The sequence below is a fragment of the Catharus ustulatus genome, chromosome Z, assembly GCF_009819885.2.
Source record: "Catharus ustulatus isolate bCatUst1 chromosome Z, bCatUst1.pri.v2, whole genome shotgun sequence".
Lineage (NCBI taxonomy): Eukaryota > Metazoa > Chordata > Aves > Passeriformes > Turdidae > Catharus > Catharus ustulatus.
In genome coordinates, this window is record NC_046262.2 from 58,396,061 (window position 1) to 58,422,692 (window position 26,632).

General features: G+C 41.8%; 1 protein-coding gene across 1 annotated transcript in view; it reads right to left on the bottom strand.

Annotated features, from left to right (window-relative positions):
* SNX30 (sorting nexin family member 30) overlaps window positions 1-26,632 on the bottom strand; it is a 53,991-nt gene that overhangs the window by 5,766 nt on the left and 21,593 nt on the right. The window contains exons 3-8 of the mRNA XM_033084823.2: window positions 20,553-20,663; window positions 15,885-16,043; window positions 12,666-12,861; window positions 11,830-12,029; window positions 6,142-6,228; window positions 1,316-1,468 (exon numbers count right to left, since the gene is read on the bottom strand). Coding sequence (XP_032940714.1) covers window positions 1,316-1,468; window positions 6,142-6,228; window positions 11,830-12,029; window positions 12,666-12,861; window positions 15,885-16,043; window positions 20,553-20,663 — 906 coding nt within the window. The remainder of the gene's footprint in view (window positions 1-1,315; window positions 1,469-6,141; window positions 6,229-11,829; window positions 12,030-12,665; window positions 12,862-15,884; window positions 16,044-20,552; window positions 20,664-26,632) is intronic.

A 26,632-nucleotide genomic window follows, 5' to 3' on the forward strand; every position in this document is an offset into this window, starting at 1 on the left:
CCCCAGACAACTGGATACTTTCTTACCAAAAGAGCTTCCTTGCTAAAAGCAAATCTAACGTACACATCTAACTATCAATTGCAGAGGCACGGCTGGATGTTCAGTGGAGTCTGTAGTATCCCCCTCCACAGTAGCCTTAGAACTGAGGAACCAGAGTGATGAAAGTTCTGTGTGAGCAGTTATGACATTGGAAGGGGACAAGGTACTGGATACTAATATTACAGGGAGAAGTAACCTAGCAGAGGAAGAAGCCTGTGAAGTAGATGTGTAAAAATGAACAGACAAGATGAAGTATAGTTTAGTAGACAGTGCATAAACCCAGTAGTTCTAGTAGTGTTTAATATTCTGTAAATATTTAATATACCTAAAGGGGGCTTATAAGACAGCTGGAGAAGGACTTTCTGCAAGGGCTTGTGGTGAAAGGACAAGGGACAATTGCTTTAACCTGGAAGAGGGCAGGTTTAGATTAGACAATTAGGAAGGAATTCTTTACTTTTAGGACGAGAAAACACTGGAACAGCGTCCCCAGAGAAGCTGTGGATGGTCCATCTCTGGAAATGTTTTAGGCTCATGCTGGATGGGGCTCTGACTCACCTACTCTAGTGAAAGGCATCCCTGCCTCTGGCAGGAGGTTGAAACTTACATGACCACTAAGGTCCCTTCCAAAATGTTCTGTGATCCTATGGTATTAATCACTGCATTAGGCTGCACTGTTCTAGCATAAAGGAAAATTAGATTGGAACCATATGCAGTTAAACGTCAATGTCCTTTTAATTAAAAATTTAAAAATCTAACACCAGACCTCAGGTACAAATGCAAACTGAAAAAGAACAGTGGCTAGGTATTTTCAGGACTAGTATACAAGGGACAGAATGATGCACAAAGGGACAGAGATCAGAATAACTTACACATAGCAGATGTAATCCATATATGAGTCTGTGGATGTGCATTAACTCACGTAGTTTTTTTCATAAAAGGCAGAATCAAGAGATTTTTCTACTCTGGTACTATTACTAGAATGTGCAGTTCTGGGTTTTTTTTCATCACCACTGCTGCCACTTAGTAATTTGTTCAATTCAAAAGCGCAAAACAGACAAGCACACATGATAAAATGCTGTTTGAGTGCTGACTTGCTAAAGACCACTGGTCTCACAGAGTTCACTTGACCATGACTTCCAACTCTGACAAACAGCAGCTTCAGATGTCTAATACTCTTATCTTCAAGACAGTGTGAAGATTTCATTAAGAATTATCACCACTGCAGAAGTGAATAAACTACTTTTATTCCTGCTAGTGCTCCAATAGTGACACATACCTTCTCGTAGTACTGGATGTTTTTATCTGCCATCCCCATTAGTAGCTGCCTGAAGTCTTGTCTTTTGTTGTTCTGCCATCTCTCCATATCTGCTTTCAGGTCAGCATTGAAACATTCTACTCGGTCTTGACATTTCTCAACATCTGTGGGTACCTGTAGCAAAAGAAATTAAGATTTAAACTGTCACCAAGAGTGCTAGATTGAGATGAATTAGCTCAAACCTTACTGAGTAAAATTATAGAATAAAGGGTAAGTTCACAATGCAGTAGTTATTGTGAATCAACTCAGTTATGGCTGCAGGGAAAAAGCCACAGTTCTGAACTAGAGAGAATATGAGATTGCTTAATTTGTTCTTTGCTGTTTGAGGTGGTGAGTGCCTGTGCTTGTCCATCTTCCTTTCATGAAGGAAGCACTTGCTAAAGGCACAGGAAAACCATTTGGTGTAAGTGCTCAAACTGAGCAGCTTGGCTCCACAGCAAACTTTCCTGCTTCCCATTTACAGCTGCAGTAGGAATGTCCCAATTTACATTAGTGTGTCTACAACAACAAACATTCAGGTTTATTGAAAAAGCTGGATAAGACATCTCAGTATTGACAGCTGCAGAATAAAATTTTGAAATCCATAGTTTCTAGCTTCCACTTTTAACCTTACAGGCTTCTTGAAAAAAATTTAACAGCAAAGCACTCATGATCATCAACATGGGATGGGCTCATGGACTTTATGCTCAACAACGGACATGCAACCATGCAAAAGCAACAAATGACATCTTGAGGGCAGCCAACTGCAAGCTGAGATGCAGATTTAAATGGATTTTTGACAGTAGTCACTGGACCAAGGTATATACACTTTAGACCAACTAAGTTGGTGGTCTTTGCTTATGTTTTAACTAATATAATATATACTACCAGGCAAATACAGGAATAATTTGCAAGTGTTTCCTCAAGCAGGGAAGCTGAACACCATTTTTTCTCCTTCTCATTGCTGCATGGTCTACAAAGACAGGAATCTTGTAAGAACATGCAAACTAAGCCCATGAGCTTAGAAGAGGAAATGCCTGAATCTGGGAACCATAGAGGGAAGTGAACGTTTGCTCTGGAAGCTGCGACTTGCACAAAGGCAAAATAGAGAATTTAGAACATTTGAAGAACTTTGTGATGGGTCATATCATACTTGATACTTTCAGTAAACTCCCTTTCTGAGGGACGTGAAAGAAGGAAGAGGATGAACAGACAACATAAGAAGCTTTTCATGGATACCCACATGAAGTTAGAGGTGGGCTACTATCTTGCAGTTTGGTAAGCTACTCAATTTAGGCAGAAACACACCAACTGTGTTTCTTCTCCAGGACATGGATTAGGACTGATCACTTTATTACTCAGAGAAGGTCTTATATCTATTCTTCAATAAACCAACCTGTTTGAGATGCAGGAGCTCTTCATACTCACAGGATTTGAGTTCCCCTTTATTCACACAACTGAATTTACACTACAGGCAGCTAAGAAGCTCAGCAGACACATTTTTTCCCTGCCACGTCTGAGCACTATACTTATGACTACAGAATTCATTCTGCTACAACTTCAGATGAATTTCCCTCGCAGGCTGCAGACAAGAACAACCAAGCCAGTGACTGGAAGGTTTAGGTGATGCTCCCCACAAGGCACGTATGCCTTGCATTGTAAGTACTCTGCTATCTTAATGGAAAGACTAGGCTATCAAGGGAAATATTTATGAAGTCTGGAAGCAAAACCACATAAGATTTCCCAATCCAATTAACTTAGCTTCTAAGCACTCACCAGCTTCCTGCTTCTTCTGCCAGGATCTGAAACCACAATGAAGCTATACAAAAAACTGTTATTTCTCACAGAAAGTTTTCTTGCTGGTCAGGCTGAGAGGGCTGTACAAGTTTAGAGCTACAGGGATAACCCAGTGGTCAACGTGTGCTCTCACTAAGGAACAACAGCAACAACTAACTCCAACTAAGTCTCCAGGGGCATCATGAAAGTAGTGTCTGCACTACTTGGGAGTACAAATGCCTTACCTAACAAACTGCAGCTTCTTCTAACACAATTTGCAATTCAGTAGTTAAGAAAAAATTTTAAGTTCATTAACAGCTTTTAAGCACTTTTCATCAGTAAAAACTCAGTGCAAAGAGATATTAAGTATTTATCACCAAATCTGGGCCTAAGTTGAAGCATCAAAGCTGAGGCTTTTATCTGTTTTTGCCAATGGAGACACTAAATATTAGCTAACAACTAAGAACCAGGAAGAAAGTAAACCGGACTTCAGGGGAAGTTGCTACTTCTTTACTGATATCTGCTCTCAGGTACTCAGTAGCTCAAAAACCCCTCAAAGCCACAAAACCAAAGTGACAAATGGTTCAAACTCCAACATGATCCTAAAAGGCCCAGGACTACTTCAGTGAGTCAATTTCGACTGATGAGAGACGTATATATATACACAAGCATGAACTGAGCATAAAATTGTACATATATGATAAGACCTGCAGGTACATCTAATTCTCTTCACGCTGATTCTGTTCTCTTAAATAATTAAGCTTGCCTAACATTTGTAATTTAGTGTGGTCAATTACAGCTAGCATGTCCACTTTGAAACTTCTCTACATCATCATTATCAAGTGACAAATGGTCCTAAAGCAGAACACATCCAGCATTAATTAGACAACTAACCTTTGCATAAGACATTTCTATCTTCCTAGTTCTTGGGAACAAGTTATCTGTTACAAAGCTTTTTTTCTCCCACCTTCTACTTCAAATTCTGCACTGCCATATTTACTGTTCCCATAGATCACGACATTTCAAAGCCTTGAGGTGGACAGAATAAAACAGATCATCAGAGGCAAACCACACCCATCCTTCAGTGTGCTGGTTAGATTACTGCAAAATTAGCTCCAGCATGGGTCAGAAATGAGTGAGAAGCATTTCACCACTGCACTTGTTAGAAACTCAAAGGCTGCAGACTCCACACAAACACTACGATGCTACGAGTAAACACCACCCACAATGTGCTTTCAGTGTAAGCTTCAGTATTCTGAGCAGTATCTGCTAACAGAGAGGCACAGTAGCACTATAAGCCTTCTGCTTTCACAGGCCACTGAGCTCTAGGCTGATCTCACAGCCAAAACAATCTAATGACCTGGTGAGCTCTTGTGATGACGGGCTGGGTGTGTGCACAGGCGGCCCAGAATGCCCTCCAGTGACAGATTATCAAGAACTCAGAGGATTTCCTTTCAAGATCTGAACAAAGGCCACTTAAGGTTCTTCAGGTTCACTTAACCTCAAAGATTCTCTTAAGGTTTCTTCTGGGGTCTTCTTACATCATTTCTACCAAATCATCAAATATGCCACAAGGAAGACAAATGCCATTTCACAATATGACCCTCTGCCTGCTTTTAGTTTCCAGCAAGTCATAGCAGGAGACCTTGCTGAATGTAAGATATGCTGCTAGGCACAGCTCTGAGCTATCAACTCTTATAGGTAATGACATATCCTCTGGTTGGAAACATTCTGAAAACCCCAGAGATAGTATTTCTGAACGTGCAAGGAGCTCCACATAGTTTGTTCAACTTCATCTTGTAAATGACCCAAACTACTTATGCCACAAAAAGGTACAAGGAGTTGTCAAAAAACATGCTGATACTCTGGAGAGGAGCCATAAGTATTCAAAAAATTCACAAGACTTAAATGCTGCTCTTTACGCAATAATCCCATGAGATATGAGATCCAAATGCCTTTTAACAAGTGCAACATTAGCAAAATTCATCAATTTCACTGCATCAAGATCTTGGTAAAGTCAAATGCCTAATACCTGGCTTGCTGGATAAGCTATATTTAGTTCCCTCCATCCTAGATACAACTATTAGAACCAAAGCTACACTGAAGAAGTAGAGTGTGGTATACACTCCCAGGAGAGGGGCAGGCAGTAGACTCAAATACAAGCGTACCACAAAACACCTAGTACAGCACTATTTGTATCTATCATAATAGACAAAAGATCAGGAAAACATTTTTGCATTTCTATGCTCTTGTCCTGTTCAGCTTCTTAGATTAAAAATACTATCTGAACCTACTGTAGAGTGAACCTTACTGTACAATAGGCATAATACTGGAAAGTCATCCATTAATTATTAATACAAATATAAGGGAAACCAAAATCCTCCAAGCAGAGGAAGGGAACAAACCCTGTTCCATCATCAGTTAAAGCTGCAGTGATTTAAGAAAAGGCTCTTGCACTTTGTTTCATGCAGAAGCGGGTGGCAGCATAAGCATGTCAGTTCACAGGTTTGCTTTTGCATGGTGTCCAGCCAAAATGTGTCATCCAGTGACACGTGCCATCTCTGTTCAGCATCACACAGGTAGACCTCCCTAGCAGAAAGGGCAAAATAAGGATTTTTCCCACAGCCAAAACCAATGTTCTGCAACAACACAGTTCCACAGTGCCAGGGATAGGACCTTAACACAGCCAGGCTGGCATACTGCGAAGTCACCAGGGACTGTTCTACCACTGCTTTGTTACCTGTCACTGAACAGTCCAACTGACTGCTGTCTGTTGTTTAAGTGTTACAGAATCATCCTGCTCTGAACTGTGAGAGATCAATAGTACAGAAGATGCTAGACAAGTTACATATATTCATACTTCAGTCTTTATTTCACACCAGCTTGCCAACAACAATTTCTGTTCTGCCAGAAACTGCCTATACTGCAAAGAAGCCACTAAATCCAGAAAAAAAGGAAGTTCTGTATCTCCATTCTTTTCAGGAAGCAGTGTAAATGCAAACAGTTTTTGTAGAGCAATTTTTAGTGCTAACCTTTGGACGGTCTTCTCTTTTCAAGGCTACTGCTTCCAGTTTTGCTTCATACTCCGCTTGAACTTGGTCTCTTTTCTTCAACACATTCTATGGGCAAGAGAAAAGAGAGCTGTGAAGGGATACTCTTGTTCCTTCCCCCAGCCCACAAGAAACTCTAAAGTGATACATCTTCAGTGCCAATTAAGCCGTAAGTCAGACTTCCAGATTTACTTTGTCCTATTTTGCAGCATTTAGGGAGTAGTTTTTAATAATAAACAGCACTTGCTTTCCATCGGCTGGTAGGGTCAGATAAAATTCAACATTTGGACAACCTGGAGGCACGCAAGATAGAAGCTATCATGAAACCATTAATATAACCCTGACTAAGTAAATTTAATTAATCAGTTGACCTATTTACTGCCATGAAAAGGATAAAATAGAAGCATCAAAGCTGACAAGGGCTAATGTAAAGTTTCTGATATCCTCAAGCAGCAGACAGAAAATGGCATTGACTAACAGACAGGAAGACCATCACAGAAGGTATTACAGCTCCCTTTTCACTTTCAAAGACTCTTCAGAATCCTTTAAAGCAATCTGTCACATTCTGGCGTTACAGAAAAAGTAAGGATTTATTTTAGATTAGTTGGGGGGTTTGGGGGGGGGGTAGTTGGTTTTTGGTTTCATTAAAAAAAAAGAAAATTCTGAAAAGGGCAATCTATATGAAAAGCACTGGACTGCCTGAGAGAGCTTTTCGAGCAGTAAACATTTTCTTGACAGAGCATTTTCAAAACAGAAAGCCAAAGATGCTACCCTTAGCTTGTACTATCTCCACAAACACCTTCACTAATGTTATACTACAGTCTTAAAGTTTGAAAACAACCACAGGAATTAGTCTTTTCTAAGAATGACTTATGAAAAAATAAACAGTTTTGTGTCTGCAAGAGCAGGCAACTTACCACTTCAGGTTTCAAAAGAAATAACTAGGATTTTTTAATTACTGTGTTGTTGCAAAGTAATTATTAAAAATGCTCAGAGGGAAGTCAGCCAACATGTACTGCAAATCTGAAATTCTCTTGCAACCTGGCTTTGAGTCTTCCCTTCCGCCACCTAGAAGGAATTGTCCCATTAGGACACAAAGCAGTAACTAATCACTTTAACAGGTCCAGACAAGGCTGGTAATATAGGACTACTCATGAGCACTGCTGCCTACAGAAATAAGTTTTAAGAAGAGTAGCTCCTCGGAGCTCTAACAGCCAGTCTAGATGTAATTAAGAGCAATTATGAACATACAAATCCTGAATCTACTAATCATCATCATCATCTCCCTTCTCCTTCTTAAGCCAAGGGAAAGTCACCAATGCAGTTGCCTGGAGTAGAGACGTTGCCATCAACAGTCTTATAAACTTCAGTTCTTGATAAATGGGAATGGCACCTCATCCACAAAGCTACTATTAGATTAGTCAATAAAAAGAGGGCAAACCTGAAGAATTCACCTTCACCTTCAACAGCTTAATTCTCCCTTTTGTTCCAAAAGGGACACAGAAGCATGCCATTGATTACGTTTGTTTGAAAAAACACAACATCGCCCCTTCTTTTTGGAATCTATGCAACTGTGTGGGATGGTCTTTAAGTAACTGAGGTTATCAATGCAATACAAGTCTGACATTTAATAGGTATTTCTACTTGGTATTGCCTCTTGAACCAGAATCAACTGTAATTTCTTCTGTGAAAAACAAGTGCATTTTGCCTTTAGAAGTCTGGAGCTGGTGTGGGAAGCTGAATCTATACCAGAAGTAGCCAATGATTAACTGTTACTGGCAAATTGGATTGAAAGAACAGCTGTCTTCATTCCCCTAAGTGCTAAAGTCCACCTACTGTGGACCATTAGCAATGAGCTTGTGAATACAGTTTTAAGTATCCAGTAATGCCTCAGCTGTAAGTAATGAAAAAAATATTGCCCTCCATTTCAGTTGTCCCATATTTTCCTCTGGCACCTCCAGGCAATCTCCTCTGTTCTAGATGGATGCCTTGATGCTTTAGCAGCAATTATGAAAAGCTCTGCATCAAGCATCCTCAAAATTACCACAGACCATGCAATACTAGTTAAAGCTTCATTTAGAGAAAAAAAGTTAAAAAAAAAAAAAAGTTGGAAGAAACCAAACTCAAAACTCAAAAAAAAGTCAATCAATACACTTCAGTTATTTCAGGTCAGAATTAAAGCAGTGGTGCCTGAACATGACAGACTTAGCTCTGTTTCAGCAGGTCCTTCACCAATTTGTATTTAGTTGAAATATTCCACCTTGGCCCATACAGAGCTTCAGGAGGAGTTTGCCATCAGCCTGCTATCTCAAATTTAAATTTCAATCTTGTTTGCACACCACATAGCTTCCTACCGTGACTAAACATCACAAGAGGACCTCCAGCTACTTCATGCCCTTAAAGACACCAGTTATCTATTAACATGGTGCTTGCTTTAAACATACGTTAAAAGTAATGTTCAAGAACACCCCTGGGGATCACATCACATAATAAACCTTTCTAGCAATGCTGAGCAAACACAAGTCATATAACATCCTAATATCTGCGCTGAATCACACAGAGATCAGGAGATTCTGTGCTCTGCATATGCCTCCCAAAGCAACATCAGTGTACATCAGCAAATGTGGTACCACATGTTTACTGACAAGGGCCTCACTGCACCAGGAGCTGAGACATCGTCTTGCCATGTAACAGAAACCATAGAATACCAGGCTGGAAGAGACCTCAAGGATTATCTCATCCTACCCTTCTTGGCAAAAGCACAGTCTAGACCAGATGGATCAGCACCCTGTCCATCTAGATCTTAAATGTGTCCAGCGTTGGGGAATCCACCACTTCCCTGGGGACATTATTTCAAAGGTTGATTGTTCTCACGGTGACAATTCTCCTCTTGCATTCAATGAAAATGTCCACAAGAGTAATTTGCACTGATTGTCCCTGCTTTATCTTGTGTCTCCTTGTGAAAAGGGAGCCTTCATCATATTTGAAGTCTATCCTTAAACACTGGTAGGTAGTGATAATATTTTCCCTAAGCCTTCTTCCTCAAGGTTGAACATATCCAGCTCTCTCAGCCTTTCCTCATACAGCAGGCTTCTCAGTCCCTTGACCATCTTTGTGATCCTCATCCAGACCCTCTTCAGCTTATCCACATCTTTTTGAGTGCAGGAGGGATAAAAACTGAACACAGTTGTGGCCTAACAAGTGCTGAGCAAAGCAAGTAATTTGGAAAGGGTCTCCTCTAGACACTTCCCGCACACATTTTAACTCAAGGCCACGACACCAGCTTCTGATCTGTTCTGCAAATCTTTCAAACAAATCCAGAGGCTAGACTTCCCTCAAATCAGCTAACATTCTATTCAACCATAACTACTGGGCTTTGACTCCGTATGTGCAGCTTCCTCAGGCTCTTCCCTTCAGAAAAATAGTGCTCCTGAAGACATCAAGGCCTCTTCATCTCTGAACAGGGACAGATAATCTGGCAGGTTTTATCTGAGAGACATTCAGCCAGCTATGGGCTGCTCTACAGATCACGTTCCCATACCTACACCACGGGTACAGTGTGCAACAAAGAAAGCTAATCAAGGTTGCACTGAACTCCTAGTACCCGAAGAGGTACATTCCATCAAGCACCCTGTGCAAAAGATGTTCTCTGTGAGACCGAAACAGCCTTTCACCTCGCCAACAGTCCTCACAGCAGCTGAAGAGGACTACTTGAAGAGCAACGCACTGCTAGTGAAGAGGACACCCTTTTCAACAGAAAGTGTTCTGCATTCCAAACGTGCACTCCTTACTAACCTTGGTTACTTACTTGGTGTTATGGATTCTGCAAGGACAGTTCAGTAGCTGCTCACTTCAGAAACAGAAACAGGCTAATGTTTTCTAGCAGAAGAAAACTGTACTTTGTAGGACCTGAGAGAGTTCAGTTTTGCTGTCTGAGAGGGAAGGAAAATACGAACGGTCTGGCTTGGCTAACAATAGTTTTTGTTCTTGATTTTCAAATTTTTAGACTGAATAAAGGTAGTAAGATGCCCAAGACAGACATGAAACAGCATAATCCTTTAGAGAACTAGAAAGTCAACAGTCTAAAAAGTTCAAGCTAAAAAGCAAGGGTTTCTTTAGCTGAAGAAGTACTTTAGACAGTTAAGTAGCTGTTGGCTTGGAGACAGTGCCGTTCTAAAAGAGCTCTAAAAGGCCAAGAGGAAACCTAGGTGCAAGTCTGTAATGCTACTCTGCCTGTGGTGAGTGGTGATTATCTGCCTCAAGTACCTCTTCAGCTGAAGAAACCCTTCCTTTTTGGCTTAAAAAAAATTTCCCCTGCTGTATTTGTGAAGATCATCTCTCACAATTCAGCTTCCCCCTTCAGATGCCATCTTTAGTAGGCATTTTTAGCATCAAAAGCCAAATGTTCTGAGTTAAAAGTATTTAATCAATAGCTGCATGCTCTGTTTATTTGTAAGCATGCTCCATCCACCTCCACTTCCTACAGTCCAAAAATCCTAAGATGAGGCTTTCTTCACTGTTAGTAGACCCATAAAGAAAATATACCTCATTCATGCTGGGGTCAAATCCATGGTGACAAAAGCAAAGAATATACCCAGAGAATTAGTGCAAAGCCACTTGCAAGAATACTTTTACCACACAGATGTACAATTTCTGAAAGGGAAAAGACATCTACAAGCAAGTGTTTAAATTCTCAGTTTAAGAAGCATAGGATGAGATTAAGACAAAGATGGAGAAGGACCACCATGTTCAGACTGCTCGTTTGCAGTGGGCTACTAGATCTGTAAAGGAGGGTATATCATGGCCTTTTAACAGTTGTTCCAAGTGGAAAGTCTTCAGAAGGAACTTGTCTGTTAGTACCCTACAGCAGAACTGCTATATATATGTATGTCACACATACTGTGCCAGAGCACATGTAAAAAGCTCTGATGGACAAAATGAAGTCCTTGATGCCATTTTTTAGTAAAGTTTACTCAGTAGTTCTTTTCCCCATAAGATGTGATGGATTACCAATGCTCCTTAACTTCAAGAGAATAAAACTCACATTAAAGTAGTTTTTATTACATTGCATAAGGAGTAAAACATCAAGTTCTTAGAAAGATTATGAGTCACAGAATACCATCTTTAAGCAGTTACTTGGTATGCAGAACTTAACAACATCTCATAACAACCGATCATGCCCAGGGTATGGGGATGATAGAGGAAGCAACATCTGTCTTTTGGATGCATAGTTCTATAACAAGGCACTCAACTCTACTACATACAAGTGAGAAAAACTGCTAACGCTATAATTCCAGTCAGATCAGGCAGTGACCCTCTAGTGAAGCACAACTGGCTTCAATTCAAAGAAAGATTCTAAGCAGCTATAGGATGTCTCCTGTAGAGTACCACTTGCCACACCAACGAAGGGGCCACTCTGCAACATGCTGAGCACACCCTACAATACTTACCCTAGCTTGACTGAAGACCAGAGCTGACTGTTAATGCTACCTATGCAGCACCCTGCTATTAAACATACTCAGCTTTGTTTTGACTATGAAAATATTCCCCTACTTAATGTATTATTTACTTACCCACTTTTCCCACTACGACCATTTCTCACTGTTAAAAAATTAATTTGCTAATTCTAGGCAAACACAACACTGCTTTCTGCCACAGGGCTCTCTTTACCTTCATTGACTCAGCATACAATATATACTCCCTAAGCACAGGTAGGAAGTCTTCTGTCATGTCCTCACTGAGCTCTTCAAGAGCTGTGCAGCAATTCCCAATACAGGCAGACACTCCTTCCAGTGGCTCTGACAGCTCAACTTCCAGCCCTCCCCAGGTTGAATAAACAGGTCCATATTCTCGTAGTTCCACCAAGTATTCTACAAGAGGCACATGGAAAAATAGATTAAGGGAACATGAGCAAGGCCCAAAGATGCGCAAACACAAAATAGGGGAAATTATGCACCAATTTTGAGTAACATTAATCCCCACAGGGAGTCAAGACTTGTTGCATTAGCTTCTTACCAGACAGAGCTCTACGGCTGCAGAGGTGACAGGTTCAAGTTGCTTCTTTCTTAACTTTCCATTCCTACAGATTTCCAATACAAAGACTCTTGCACCTTTGCAGTACCCAAGGTCAGTTCTTTTAACTCTACTAAGACAGACCTGTAAAGCTTGTCTTTGTCTAGGAATTCCATTTGTACTCCTCCAGGTGGAATCTACAGGTTCTTCCACCTTCCAAATGTCTTTCAAAAAACTACTCCAGTAAGACAGTAAGTCGGTATAAAAAGTTCAACTTTAAAAAAAAAAACATTTGGAGAGTTGAGCTAATATCAGATCCTGTGTTAGGTTTTGGTCCTTTTTAAAATCTGGAACAGGCATTTGATTTTGCCCTGTGTGTGACTTTATTACAGGTCAGAATCATCAACACAAATTGTCTTGATCATGCTATCAAACAGAATAAGACACAGAGCATTCAGATTGAAGTATTACAATGGAACACTTTGTCTCCTTACCCAACTGCTCTTTGATGATCCGTTGTGCTATTCTGTCAATGGTACCAAGCTTTAGAGAGAATGTGTCTAGATAATCCCCAATGGCTGCAAACTCCAGTGGTCGACTTCTTAATTTGTAGCCTCCTGTAACATATTTGACAGACTCCCCCATCTTTGACAGCAAGGCCATTCCTTGCTTTTTGTAGGCATTAAGATCCTAGGAATTCAAACAAACAAAGCAAAAAAGAAAATGTTTACAAATACTCATTTACATGTTTAAATATTAATACAATGAAGAATACTTTCCAAGATCAAGTCTTGTGAAATCAAGAGATTACATATGACATGCAGCCTTGAACAAAGGCTTGCTTTCTACAAGCTATACAACTGAGCACAACTCCAAGGCTTCATGTAGGTAAATTATCCAGGAGAATAATATGAAGAACATTAAAAATAACTAAGTAGTCCAGCTTTGCATGTGGTCATACTTTCCCATGTTCCTGTATTCTCACCAGTGAAGCAGGCATATTAACAGCTCTGGTTCTACCAAAACAGTTCACACCATTCATCTACCAGGTGGCTCTGATGACCTACTACAGAGCTACACTTTGCACACCTATTTGGGAAGCAGCCTCCTCACTCCAGTTCTGTGGTCAAACAGAAGGCAAGTGAAGACTGCATGGAGAGAAATGCAGAATGGGGAGACCAACAAAGTTTCTCTGCAAGACAGACTGTAGCTCAGGCTGGGTCAGATGCAACCACATTGCCTCCACAGAAAGTGTAAACTTCCTTCACAGTCCTTTACACATCAGCATAAACTAACTTTCAGATAATTTATGCTAACAAGACTGCTTGCCTACAGTTTTTATGGAATTTCACCTTAACAGTGCATCAGAAAAAAATTGTTTTAGTTAGCCAAAATGCTTCAATTTTTCGTTTTACTTCTTCCAGCAGAGGTCAGTATTCAACATATCAAAACAGGCTCAGGAGCTATAGTTCAGTTATCCTATAGAGCCTGAGGAAGAGATGTGCTCAGACTAAGTAGGCCTGTAGAGATCAAGAATTCAGACACATTATTACAGACCAGACTTAAAAGCTTCAGTATTCTTAAAAAAATTTTAAAAAACCAAAAAAACCAGCAGTCATCTTCAAAACATGCAACATGGTATTCCTTCCAAGTACTTAACGTAAGTCAAATGTAAACTGATTAAGAAAATCTGACATTTTAACAGCTACTATAATTTTCAATTATGTTTGCATTTAAATACAGTTTGACTTTTGCTTTCCACACGGCCTCAGAGGCATCAGAAAAATCCTTGAACTCAAAATTACAGTAATTTCACGAATACAAGCCGCAGCAATTTGACAAAAATTCTGGTGGAAACCCGGAAGTGCGGCTAATACTCGGGGGCGGCTAATATGTGAATAATTTTCTGACATTTACAACCCCAGACATGCCAGCCAGGGCGCCGAGCCAAGCACCTGCCAGTAAAAGCCAGCATTTCGCGATTGTTACAGTGCTACTCTGTTGCCCTGGCTCCCTGCAGGCAGCACGGGGGGCGGGGAGAGAGGTAGGAGAGCTCTCTTCTTCCCTCCTCTGCCGCAGTCCAGGGGAGAGACAGGGGCGCCCTGCGCCGCCATTGCCACGGCTCGGGGAGGAGAGGCGAGCCCGCGCCGCCATTGCCGCAGCTCGGGGAGGAGTGGGGGGGCTCTGCCCCCGCCCTCCGTTGCCGTGGTGGGAGCAGGGGGTGCTCCGTGCCCCGCCGGCGCCGCGGCGGGAACGGGGCCAGGGCGAGCGAACCCAGAGGCGGCGGCCAGCCCCGAGTGGCACCACCAAGCTGGGCCACCTGGCCCCGTCAGCAGCCCCTAGCGGGCCAAGCCTGCACAGCCTTAGTTGAGCCTTAGTTGAGTTCTGTTAGTATTTGGCAACTTTGTTGCACGTGGGTCCTCGCTGCGAACGACAGAGCGGCTTATATTCGGGTGCGGTTTATTTATGGACAAAGAACGAAATATTTGCCAACACCCAGAGATGCCGCTTATACTCAGTGCGGCTTGTATTCGTGAATTTACTGCATTCACTCTCAAGCATTCAGCTATGTTACAGGTCCAAACAGGGAACACCAAGAAACATTAATTTCTCTTTTTCAACCAGGAGGTTATGACTTCCTGTAGTAAGTAAATTCAGAAGTCCTAGTCCTAGCACACTGAACCGACACCTCACTGCTCCACTAGACCAAGTTCAAACATTAGAAACAGTCAGCAGAACAGGTGTCCTTCCCCCTCATCTTCCAGGACGCTCTGTAACCTCAAGACAAACTCTTCCTAAAGCAGAGGATGAAGCCCTTGACATTAATTTCTCAGGGGTGGCAGAAGACAAAAAAAGCAGCTAAGAAAGCTGCACCATGCTTGGATAGATCAAAAGAGGAACAGAGCTATATGACATTTAACGTGCTAAACAAATTCTGCATTTTTGGCTTGTTTCAGTTAAGTTCACCATGGAGGGGAAATAAAAGAACACTGGCGATTGACTATTAACAGTCAGCAAAGCATGAACCTGAAGTGAGCTCAAACATCACATTTAAGTGAGCTAGAGTAATGTGACTTTGGAAAGGCATGCTTTTACAGCTCTTCTCACCTATGTGGTAAAACTCAAGCATAGCTGTAGGTCCTCCTAGTCTTATTTGAAATGCAGTTCTAAAGAAAGCCAAAAAAAATTGCACCATTCCTGCATGAGTCATGCAGAAGACAAGCATGAAATTGTTGGCGAGAACAAATAAGAATGAGGCCTCCATGCTTAGTTTTGAGGGCATCAAGTGCAAGCAGTATAAAAAGCACAGACAAGACAAAAAGTCAAGAAATTTCCATGCTTTTGTGCAAGGGAGACTCTTCTTCCTCTCCCCCTTCCCTCCTCCCCAAAAGAGGATTTTAAAGTCTACGGTTTTCTGAATTGTTATTCTCTCTTGCGTAATAGGAGTATGTTCTAATCTACAAGACAAGCAGGTCTGGAAAATTCAATTTATGAGTCTGCAGAGAGGGATTCCTCTTCCCTTCATGCACACGGAACCCATACTGTCGTCACACACAAGAATCTGTCACACACAATAGTCAGAGTGCCCAATAATCCTCCGGTATTTTAGAGGAAGCTCTGATCTGTACATGTAGCTTTGTCAAAGCCTTTTCACCTTCATTTCAGAAGGGACTGCAAAGGTTAACAACTGCATTTGGAAGTTACTGGCTTACCTTAGCTGTGAGAAAAACGTTGAAGTGCTCATTAAAAGACAGCACTGGGTGATCAGTTATTCTCTTCAAGAACTTGTCTAATGCTTTCCTCCTTGTTTCCACGAACTCTTCCGAAAAGCGATCAACAACACCCTTCACCACAAATTTTTCAGGAAGAGGCTGTCAGAGACAAGCAAACAGCACAAGATTCAAAAGACCAAAAACTTGTTTCTGTTATTTGGAAACAAAGCAATCAAATTCCAGTCTTAACAGGAACTGAAACATTGTGTTTGCTAACAGGAACCATGCATCAGATGGGATGCAAGCCATGCTCAGAGTTATCCTTCAGCTAGTACAGCTTAAAGCTAGCCATTCTGCTGAGTGGCTTCAGTTGAGAGTCACATCAGGGAAGTCAGACAGTACTCACACTAAGTATTTGTAGCAGAGCTTAGATTGTTCTCCGTACCCCCCAGCACACATCCCCAATGTTGAAGCAAGGCTGCCCGGTTCTCTGGAACTCAGAAAATTTGATAATTCTGCTTACTCCCCACACACCCTCTTTAACAATTTAGAGCTTTTGAACACGGCCCGCCTGTAAAATTCTGAGAGCTTTAGTGAGAACACTAAGCAAGAAAAACCCCAGGGGCTTGACACAGCAAATAGGATCTCTTTTAAGTATGAGCACACCTGGTCATCTATCACAGCTGACTTTCCTGAGCATGTTTCGGTGAGTGACAAAAGCCTGATGATAGATCAACTTCTACATCTTACTGTTTTGAGTACATCAGTTCATCTCTGCAGTTCAGCTTGACATGTAAATCCAGAGTGTTTCCAGACCTGCTAGTTACAGTCTCACAGTTGGATTACAGACTCTGATGTACCACCCAGAATGGAAGGTAACTTTTTAAGCTGAAGCATGGTTAGTTTCAGCTCTACCACTAGAGGTGCTTTTTGCTCTGTCCAGACAGCATGGACTTCAAGATTAGTATCAGTTTTTAAATTGTTCTTTGCATTTCATTCTTGTGTACCAGTCCATTCAGGCAATCTGCTCACAGTTAGGCTAATAATAACAGCCATTGTCATCCAATTTGTGAATTAGGACTCTCTTCCACAAAGAATCTGTCATCTAAAATCTGTTTCAAAAATAATTTTAGAAATATATATATATTGCTTTCCCACCACATCTGAGATGATGTGAGTTGTATATGAAATCTGTATCTCCTAGAAAAGCAGCATGACTTACCTGCAACACAATTACATTTTGACCACTGTATTTGGTTCTTACAATTTAAGACTTTATTATGCTTAGCATTCAAATCAGTCAGTCATTCTAGTTAAACTAGCATAAGGTATCATTAAACCTCTTCAGAAGTATAATGCCTTGTGCATTAATCTTCAGGGAGGAAGAAGTTCTCTTCCTTTGCTTTGTAAACTTTAGCTGGGACTCTGGGAAGTCACTACCTCAATACCACATTCAGGAGAAAAAGTTTAAAGAGAATTAAAATTTTAAAAAAAGAGGGAAGGAAAGGAAGACTAGTCTAAAGAGCCCTAGTTCAATCAAACACATACAAACTGGCTCTGACTAATCACTAAAGTTTGAGCATTTGAATGTACCTCTACTACAAAGACTTCTGCCATTTAACCTGGCTTCAACTACAGCAATAGGTACATTCCTTTCCATTTTAGGCCTCTAGAGGTCCATATCAAGTAATCAATACACACAACTAGCAAGTGATTATCTTGCTTTAACTGTATAATAATTAACTATCTCATAGTCTTCCATCTTAACAATTTATTTTTCCCTACTGAGACATGTTCATTGCCATCAGAAATGGCTTCAAGTATCCAAACATGACCATCCAAAGACAAGAATCTTGTCTGTGTTACATTTACCTTTGTAGTCTAGAGACAGATCTGAGATCAGTTTTACTGTCTATTGAAAGAAAATATTAGAATGTCTCAGATCTTTTAAAAAGCAGCAACTATCAGTAACTGAAGAGAAGAAGAGGAACCCATACTGAGCTTTAGCTCCTAAGTGTAGGCTGTCAAGACACACTGTACTGAGAAGACATATCATTTGCTACAGGAAGATTTTAGGTAGAATCACTACATTGAGATTAGGAAGACAATTCCCTTTTAATAATTTGTTAAAATAGAAGGTTTTCAGGGATTGCGGTATCTATAATTACAAATACAGATAGTCTTAGATTGTCTTGAAACATGTTTTCAGAGTACACTTGAGTGCAGTGTATCTGAAACTGCCTTTAGCTTCCACACCTCATCTATTTCTAGATGATAAATACATAAATACATGCAGCAGTCTCCTCACCATACCCTGCAAGAAGAAGATTAATAGGAGAGTGCATAATTGCTAACTTGTGCATAAACAGATAAAATAAAGGAGCACATCCTTTTATCTACAGATTTTCTAGAAGAAAGGCACCTAAGATTCTGGTTTGTTTGCAGTGGGTTCCATGTCCAGTATTACAGCTACTTATGCTAAGCTTGCTATTTTGTGTGCAAAAATTCCTGGTCAGAGCAAAGTAGCTTGATTCCCCGGCTGTGACTCGACTATTATTTACAGCCTTGCAGGCTTCAGGCAGAACTGGCTGCCTTAGTGTACCCAAGAATCTGCAGAAACTTGACTGTGATTGCTCCAGCTCTTCAGAGAATGGGGTGAGAGGAAACAGTATGGGCACTTAACACATTGCACGTCTTCACCTTTTGCTCTCAAGCTCAGAGTCTTTCTTTTCCTTTCTGTTCACTAAATATACCTGCTGCCACTTAGTGGTATCACATGATTTTGTGAAGTACTTCTTGTCTCTGAGACACTCAGGTATTATTCCACTTGAGGCAAGTCTCAGCATAATTAAGAACTTAAACAGCGCTGAACCACAGAGCAACCTAACAATATTTCTCACACAGTCTACTCCTTGCTGAGGGAGGAAGGGAGGGCAAAGAAACTTCCACCCCATCACCCACCCCAGAGAGGCAGGCTAAAGTATGCTAGTAGTATTGCTATTTCCTGTCAATTCAATTCCTACAGGGCTTTTTAGATATCTTCGTCCAAAAAGGCTGAAAGTAGTGATCTCACAGATTTCCTACCTATTCACACAAAAAACATAAGGCAGTACTAACCTCCTCACATCAAATAAGGTAGTCAGATCACCAGTTTCAGCAGCAATAGGTGCAGTAGTTTAGCTAATCTCATTAGGTAAACTTCTATTTACTGAAGGCATGCAATAGCTAGCAAAGTCAGAGGCTGAGACTTCCAAATCTGTGCTATTTCATGTCAGTGCTATTAAGTGTTAGCACAAATACAGTAATTTCACGAATACAAGCCGCAGCAATTTGACAAAAATTTTGGTGGAAACCCGGAAGTGCGGCTAATACTCGGGGGTGGCTAATCTGTGAATAATTTTCTGACATTTACTACCCCAGACGTGCCAGCCAGGGCGCCGAGCCAAGCACCTGCCAGTAAAAGCCGGCATTTCGTGATTGTTACAAAGTGTTACTGTGTTGCCCTGGCTCCCTGCAGGCAGCACAGGGGGTGGGGAGAGAGGCGGGAGAGCTCTCTTCTTCCCTCCTCTGCCGCGGCCCGGGGAGGACGGGGCGGGGGGGGCACTGCCATTGCTGCGGCTCCGGGAGCCGACGGGAGCCCCGCGCAGCCATTGCTGCGGCCCGGGGAGGGGGGGGAAGTGCGCGCCGCCATTGCCGCGGCCCGGGAAGGGGGGGGGAAGTGCGCGCCGCCATTGCTGCGGCTCGGGGAGCCGATGGGAGCCCCGCGCAGCCATTGCTGTGGCCCGGGGAGGCGGGTGGAAGCGCGCGCCGCCATTGCCGCGTCTCGGGGAGCCAACGGGAGCCCTGCGCAGCCATTGCCGCGGTCCGGGGAGGAGGCGGGGTGCTTTGTCCGCGCCCGCCGCCGCTGCCGTAGGAGCGGGGGAAGCTTCATCCCTGCCTGCCACCGCGGGGCAGCGCCGACCCGGGGTGACCGAGCCCAGAGGCAGCAGCAGGTGGCCCCGAGCGGCAGCACCGGGCTGGACCACCTGGCCCCATCGGCAGCCCCTAGCGGGCCGAGCCTGCACAGCCTTAGCTCAGCCAGTAAACTCCGTCCTCCCGCGGTTCTGTTACTAATTGCACGCAGGTCCTCGCTGCGAACAACAGAGCGGCTTATATTCGGGTGCAGCTTATTTATGGACAAAAACCGAAATATTTGCCAACACCCAGAGATGCGGCTTATACTCAGTGCGGCTTGTATTCGTGAATTTACTGTAGTTTTAAATTACTCTGTAAAACCAGCTCAAAAGGCCATCTTGAGAACCGAGACTAGAACCTGAAGTACCAGTGGCTTTTCATAATCCCCAGCCGCTTTGAAATACAGATGTAATAACTGAGCAAACAGATGAAATGTATTCTATTTATGTTATAGTACATGTATTGCCCCACAGGAGACTCTCAAAGCTCATCCCTCAGGTGTGCTTCTCAAGAAAAGTCTAAGCTTCCTAACTTGTCAGGATTCGGAAGCTCTTTCCACTCCACTACAAGACACCATGAGTACCATATTTAACTCTAAATACTCCAAGAGAATGAAGTACTGTTTTTTAAATCTAGACACATATCATCCAAATATTACCCTTAGAGGACAGATGCACAACTGTCCTTAAAAGCAGATTCTTGCTTACTACCTACGGGAATAAGATGTGTTGGCTGAGACTCTTCCAGCTTGTTTCTCAACCAGTCGAAGTCCTGGTACCGCCGACGGACAGAATACTCTGGTAAATCAAACTCTGCTCTTGTGGTCTGGAAAACAACAAGGGTACACTTAGTGTGTAGCAATGCCTCTCACTTCAGAGCTTAACAGCAAATGCAGTACAGCCATCCCTGGTCAGGGTGAAGCCAGACAAGCCTTGCAGGAGGGTCTTAATCCCCAAAATTGTGCAGTCACCATGACAGAAAGACCCTCTGGCCTTTCAAGCAATATGGAAAAGCAGCAATATGAAAAATGATTGCTTATGAAAAATGATTGCTTGGAGCTGATGTGTTAAGATCTATATGTAGCTCATTACACGTTCTGCTCTTGTCAGGGTAGAAGTCTGTAGAGCAAAAGCACTGCACATCACTTTACTCTCTTGGCAGTTGCAAGATTGCAAAGACTATATGAGATATGCATTGTGAGGACAAGACTATTTTAACCATCAAGAATTAAAACTAAAGGTGTTTACTGACTTGTTGATTCTTTAAACATGCACTATCCACAGGTAAGAAAGTGTTTTACTGTCCTGGATTCTGCAATTGATAGGCTTATCACACTCCAAGGTCACAAGATGAGAACATAAGCCACTGAAAGGATTGACAGACTACTTTTGTTGACTTCCAAGACAAAGAAACAAGTCTGTTTATGTGTATGCCCAATTAGATATAATAGCACATTAAATGAAATCTTCTAAATTTTCCTTCTTTAGAGCAAGGTCATTACAAGTTTGAGGGAAAAAAAGAAAGTATGCAGAGAAACTGCTGGCAAGTGTTTTACTCAGTCTTTGAACAGTCCATAACCTTGAAGGCTGATGGTATGGGGCTGCAAGCGCCTAAAAGCACCCGTGAAACTGTGTACCAATTAAGAGTGTCTGCTGAAGAGCCTGGTATTGCAGCAGCCCTGATCAGAAGGTAGACAACCCTTGTTGTAGTTAAATCCCACTGAGAAGAACAGGCTACTACACTTAAGTTATTTGCAGCATTATGTCCATCTTGCAATGAATGGCTTGCAGCGCCAGCACACTACATGCCTGCAGCCAGGCATCAAACCCAGCACATTCTGGGGAACACACTGGCAACCCCAGCTTTGAACTGGCATCGAGTCCAGCACCTGATTGCTTTGCTAGTCTCAGCCAGTAGCAACCTTTAAATACAATCCACCTCTTCACTTGCTCTCTGGATGACTCTTCAGTTGCTGCATTTTACTCCCACCAGTCACCACTAGGGATCCTGTAAAAGTTCTACATATGAAATCCCTTTCTAGGGTGAAGCTGGGAGCCTTAACACAGTATTAGCAGCACAGCATATCTGGAATACTGTAAGTAGCAAGCTGATGTGTTATTATCTATGACATGGTTTAGCTTCTAGTAAAGGAAAGCACAGACAGACAAAAAAAGAAATCAGGATCAGCTCCTTCTTTCTTCAACCTGCTAGGCATGGTAAGCCATGCAGAGGTTAGTCCATGGACTAACAACGAATCCTCATGAGTTGGAGCAGTTGTGTTTGTAGATGAGGGACTCACAAGACCTCGATATCCACTGCAGATCTGTGCTTTACTCAGCTACACACATCTCAGAGTCACATGAGCTTATTTAACATCCAAGAGTGCCATATTATAAATGTGACTTCTGACCCTTTTTCATTTTGAATGGCATTATTATAGAAATAAATTTTAAAAAGGGTGGGGCAAGGCAGCAATAACTCAGTAGAAGGCAGGCTGTCACTGCCCAAAGGCATTTTAAGAGATCAGACAGTGACTGAATGAGAGTAATGAGAAGGGATATACACTACAGTTCTTATCCTGTAGCATGAGAATGAAGGTAAAGTCTCGTACCTGTTAGCACTGAGAAGTTTATTAACCACTATTCTCCTAACAGTTAAGGAAAACCATATAGGACTATCTAGGAGTAGGAAAGCAGGGTTAAGTCCCAGTACACAAACCATATATTAGCTATCATTCACCTCTAGCAAACTGCTTATTGCCTTTACTTCACAAGGAGAATAGCAAAGTTTTCCATATATCACTTTTTTTTTCTCTGAGATGAAAATACAGCATCAATATCTCAGTGTTTACTGTACAGCTTATCAAATCTAGATAGCAAATAAGCTTTTCAAAGACTATTTGAGCAGAACATAAAGGCCCTTCAAAGTTTTAATGAAATCTCACTAATGTTGAAAGAATTTGGATCTCAGACGAAACTTCATTAGTTTATCACAAGTTACTTTTTCCAGACTGCACATTAGAGGAAGGAGGATCTTGTCACTGTCCAAGCACACTGTTGAGGAACATGTTCACAGAGGTAGCTCGGTGTGCAGAGCTCGGTGGAGCTCTGGCTGCTGGAGCCCAGGCAAAGAGGCCATGAAGAGCCAACCCTCAGCACAACAAAGGCCTGGGGACCTGTGGCCCAGCCAGGGGACCAGGCACTGAGACACGGAAGGAGCCCATGATCCCAGACCTTCCCACACTTAGAATGGTGAGGAGATAAAAGCCCAGGAGCTCCTTTGTTCTGGGTCCCTCCTCAGGGACCCCAGCTCAAGCTGTCAGTTTGTAACTGCACTGTGATGAAATTATTTTAATGGTTGGGACACTTGAGACTGCTATGCACCTGGTGTGACTGTGGGAGTGATGGGGCACAGCTGGGAAGGGGCCTTAGTCCAAGCTCAGGTGGTGCAAGAGTGACTGCCAGAGCGGCTCCTGGATGGTTGACCAGGGAAATCTCCGTAACAGACAAGTGAAACATCTATGGTTTTGACACAGTTAAATTGTTCCTGCTTTCTCAGTAAGAGTCATAAATCTCATCTTGCAAGAACATTTGTCTCTTCCAAAGGAACCTGAGAAACTTACATTGCATATCTCAATCTCCCAAAAATAACGGGCAAGACATTTCCAGGAACTTACTGAAAATTCCATCACCATTCCACTAAGTCAGGACTGCATCACTCTGTGCTCAGTTTTACCTGCTGGAGAACAGGCAGAATTATAGACACTTTTACCTCAGTTGCTGGAATAGTTTTGACTAGAGGCAGTAGTAAGGCAATGACCAAGTCTTGGTCTTGCAAAAGATTCTTCAGTCTTCCTTGGAAGGAGCTAGCAGCCAAACCTGAAGCCAGCCTGTGATGATTATATAAAAGTATTTTTGTACTCTAGTTCTACACTCTAACTCACCACACTTGATTGCAGATTCCTCTCAATGTTACTATTTAAGTTTGAGGCAAAGTTTTCAACTATGAAAAAAGGAGAATGACAGAGGGGGAAGAGAAGAAGGCTGCTGCTCTTAGCACTCCAGTATTTCCTTCTGCCTGAAACAGTTTAGACTGTTTGAAAAAGCCTTCACATCACTTTAACCTTCTCCTCTCTAGGGAATCAAGCTGTTTCACATGTTCAAGTAATCTACCCAATGAATGGACTTGAAGCATGAGGAAGAGGACAGGAAAGTGAAAACAAGACCTCCACTTCAGTACTGACTGGTTTGAAAGACCTCCCTTCAAGCCTGCAGAGCAACTGCATGACTCAGGAATGGTACTCAGCTATTCAGACCTCCATGGGAAAAAGCACAGAAGGCCTTGCCATCCAAGGAAGTACAATGAAAATTAAGTTAGAAGCACACTTATTTATGTTTTCTCAGGAGAGATGACTACATAACATAAGGCCCAGCTTTACTATCCCCTTTCTTCCTAGAAAAGAATTCTGCTTGGCAAAATTTCCCTAAAATGCACATCCACCTAACTGAAGAACACAAAAGACACTTCTTCAATCATCACAGTCAAGACCCATTACGCTGCAGCACAAGTTTCACCCCCTTTTATGGTTTCACTAAGCCCCCCTGTGTAAAGAAATTGCTTACTAACTTGCATTGGCAAGATGAACACAAAGGCATGAGAGAATCAAGAGTCAGTCCTGAATCACTGTCTTGTTAGCTGGAGGATTACCATTATATTCTTTAAATGTGTTCATCCACAAGACAGGCTAGGGAATGCTACCTGGTTCTTACTAGGGAGCTGTGAAAACAGGTACACAAGCAGAAACAAGTAAACTCTAAGTTTTCCTTTGCAAGCCAATGTTTTGACCCTTCCTCAGTCACCACCACCTGCTGACCAAGGTATGAGAAGATGAAAAGTCCAGGGCATACTGCAAGACTTCTTTTTAATATTTTTTTTCTTGTTAGAATGAAGGACTTGTAAAAAGAAAGAGAAAAAAAAACCCACACAACACAGATGACAGTGTGGTTGGTCTACACTTTTCCCTACAGTGGTATCCTGCCACAGCCACACATTACAGCATTAGCAACTCCCCTTTTATCCTAGTGATGCTGTTTTTCAGTCTTCAGAACAACTCATTCTATGACCTATGTTTATCCAAACCTTTGAGGTTCCAGAAGTATTCTCCAGTAGAGAAGAAAAATACCCCAGCCATCCCTGCTCCTCATTCAGAGGCATTAGACAGACCTTTCAGAGGTCTCTAACTTGTTTCCTGCAAGGTTGAAAACAGGAGGTGTTGAGAAGGCCTCTCATCTATGGATTATTTCTGTGTAGCTTTTCTGCCATGTTTAATTACTGCTGCAGCTACAATGGCTAATTGGCAATTAACTTGGCATCGAAGACACCTTATTTGTAGGGCAAGACATTAATACTGTTAGTCTTGAACAATGGTAGATAGGCCTAGATGTTCTGACCCTAGAGATTAACCGAAAGTTTCCAAGAATAATAAAGCTAAAGAGATCAGGCTTTCATGGTGATTCAGAAGAACTTACAAAGTTTCATAATAGCACTGCAATGGTATGATATAGCAGATTTATGTACTACAATGAGAACCAAAATTAAACAAGTATTAACAGACAGGTAAGGAGACATCAAAATCAAAAGTATAGAATTATTTTTTAAAATATAAAAAGAGACACTGTTGGGCAATACTTCTGATCTAAACACGGTAAATACCTTGGCCAAGTTTCAAAGTTCTGCTTTAAAAAGAAAAGGAACCCTTGAACATAAGGATTTCCAAGCATAGGAACATTATTAGAGCGCCACTATATAGAAATATTCTGTATTGATGGAATAATTGAGACTTAATAGAGAAACAACATTAGCCAATTTTAGCCATTTCCCTGTGGTATTTTATTTTGTGATTCCTGATCAAGCAATAACTGAAGGCTAAGCTGCTCCAAGTAAAAAAAGATACAGCATTTCCTGCAAGATATGGACTCTTAGTGTAAAAACGAAGGTCGGAACTGTGTTAAATGTGCAGCAAGACACAGTTACTATTTTAGAAAAACTCCATTTTCTCCTGTGCAGTCTGAAAGTGAAACTTTGAAGAGGACATTAGGAAAAAAAATATCTGTAGCCTGTAAAGGGTCCTGATCTGAAAGGAAAATATTTGTTCCAGTACATACTGCCATCTAAGCGGGCTGGAGGAACGTTAATCCTTCTGAACAAGTGTATCAAGAATATTGCTAGTAAAGATAGTGAACACCTTTTGCCTTAGGTAACTACAAGTGCCCAAAGCAGATGTCAACATCACCTAGGAGCTCATTATAATGGGAATAAGTCAGTTAAGAGGAATCAACATTTCAGCTGTGAATCTGGTGGACTTTTCAGATCACTTTTCATATTAATATATGTTGATTACATTCATGATTGAACTACAGCAGGTGCTGAAAAAATCTCCAGGCTCTTTTGATCGGCAGCAGCATTCTTAGGTTACTTTATTATCACCTGTAGAGCTACTTGAACCAGCAACAGCACGAAGGCCAATTTACAATCAACACTATTTTAGTGGCTAACAGAGGAAATGTAGTAAACACTTCCAACAATAAGCTTAAAGCACTTCAGAAAAGGAAAGACACAAAATGTGTGATGATTAGCAGTGAAACAGTAACAAGGCGCATTCCCCTTAAGGGAATTCAAACCAAGAGAGTGTCAGATTACTTAAAGGAACAAACTCTGACGTTAATGAAAGAAACTGGCCTTGCAAGTTTACAAACAGTTCTATTTAGAAGTCAGAGACAAAAAAAAATAAATCC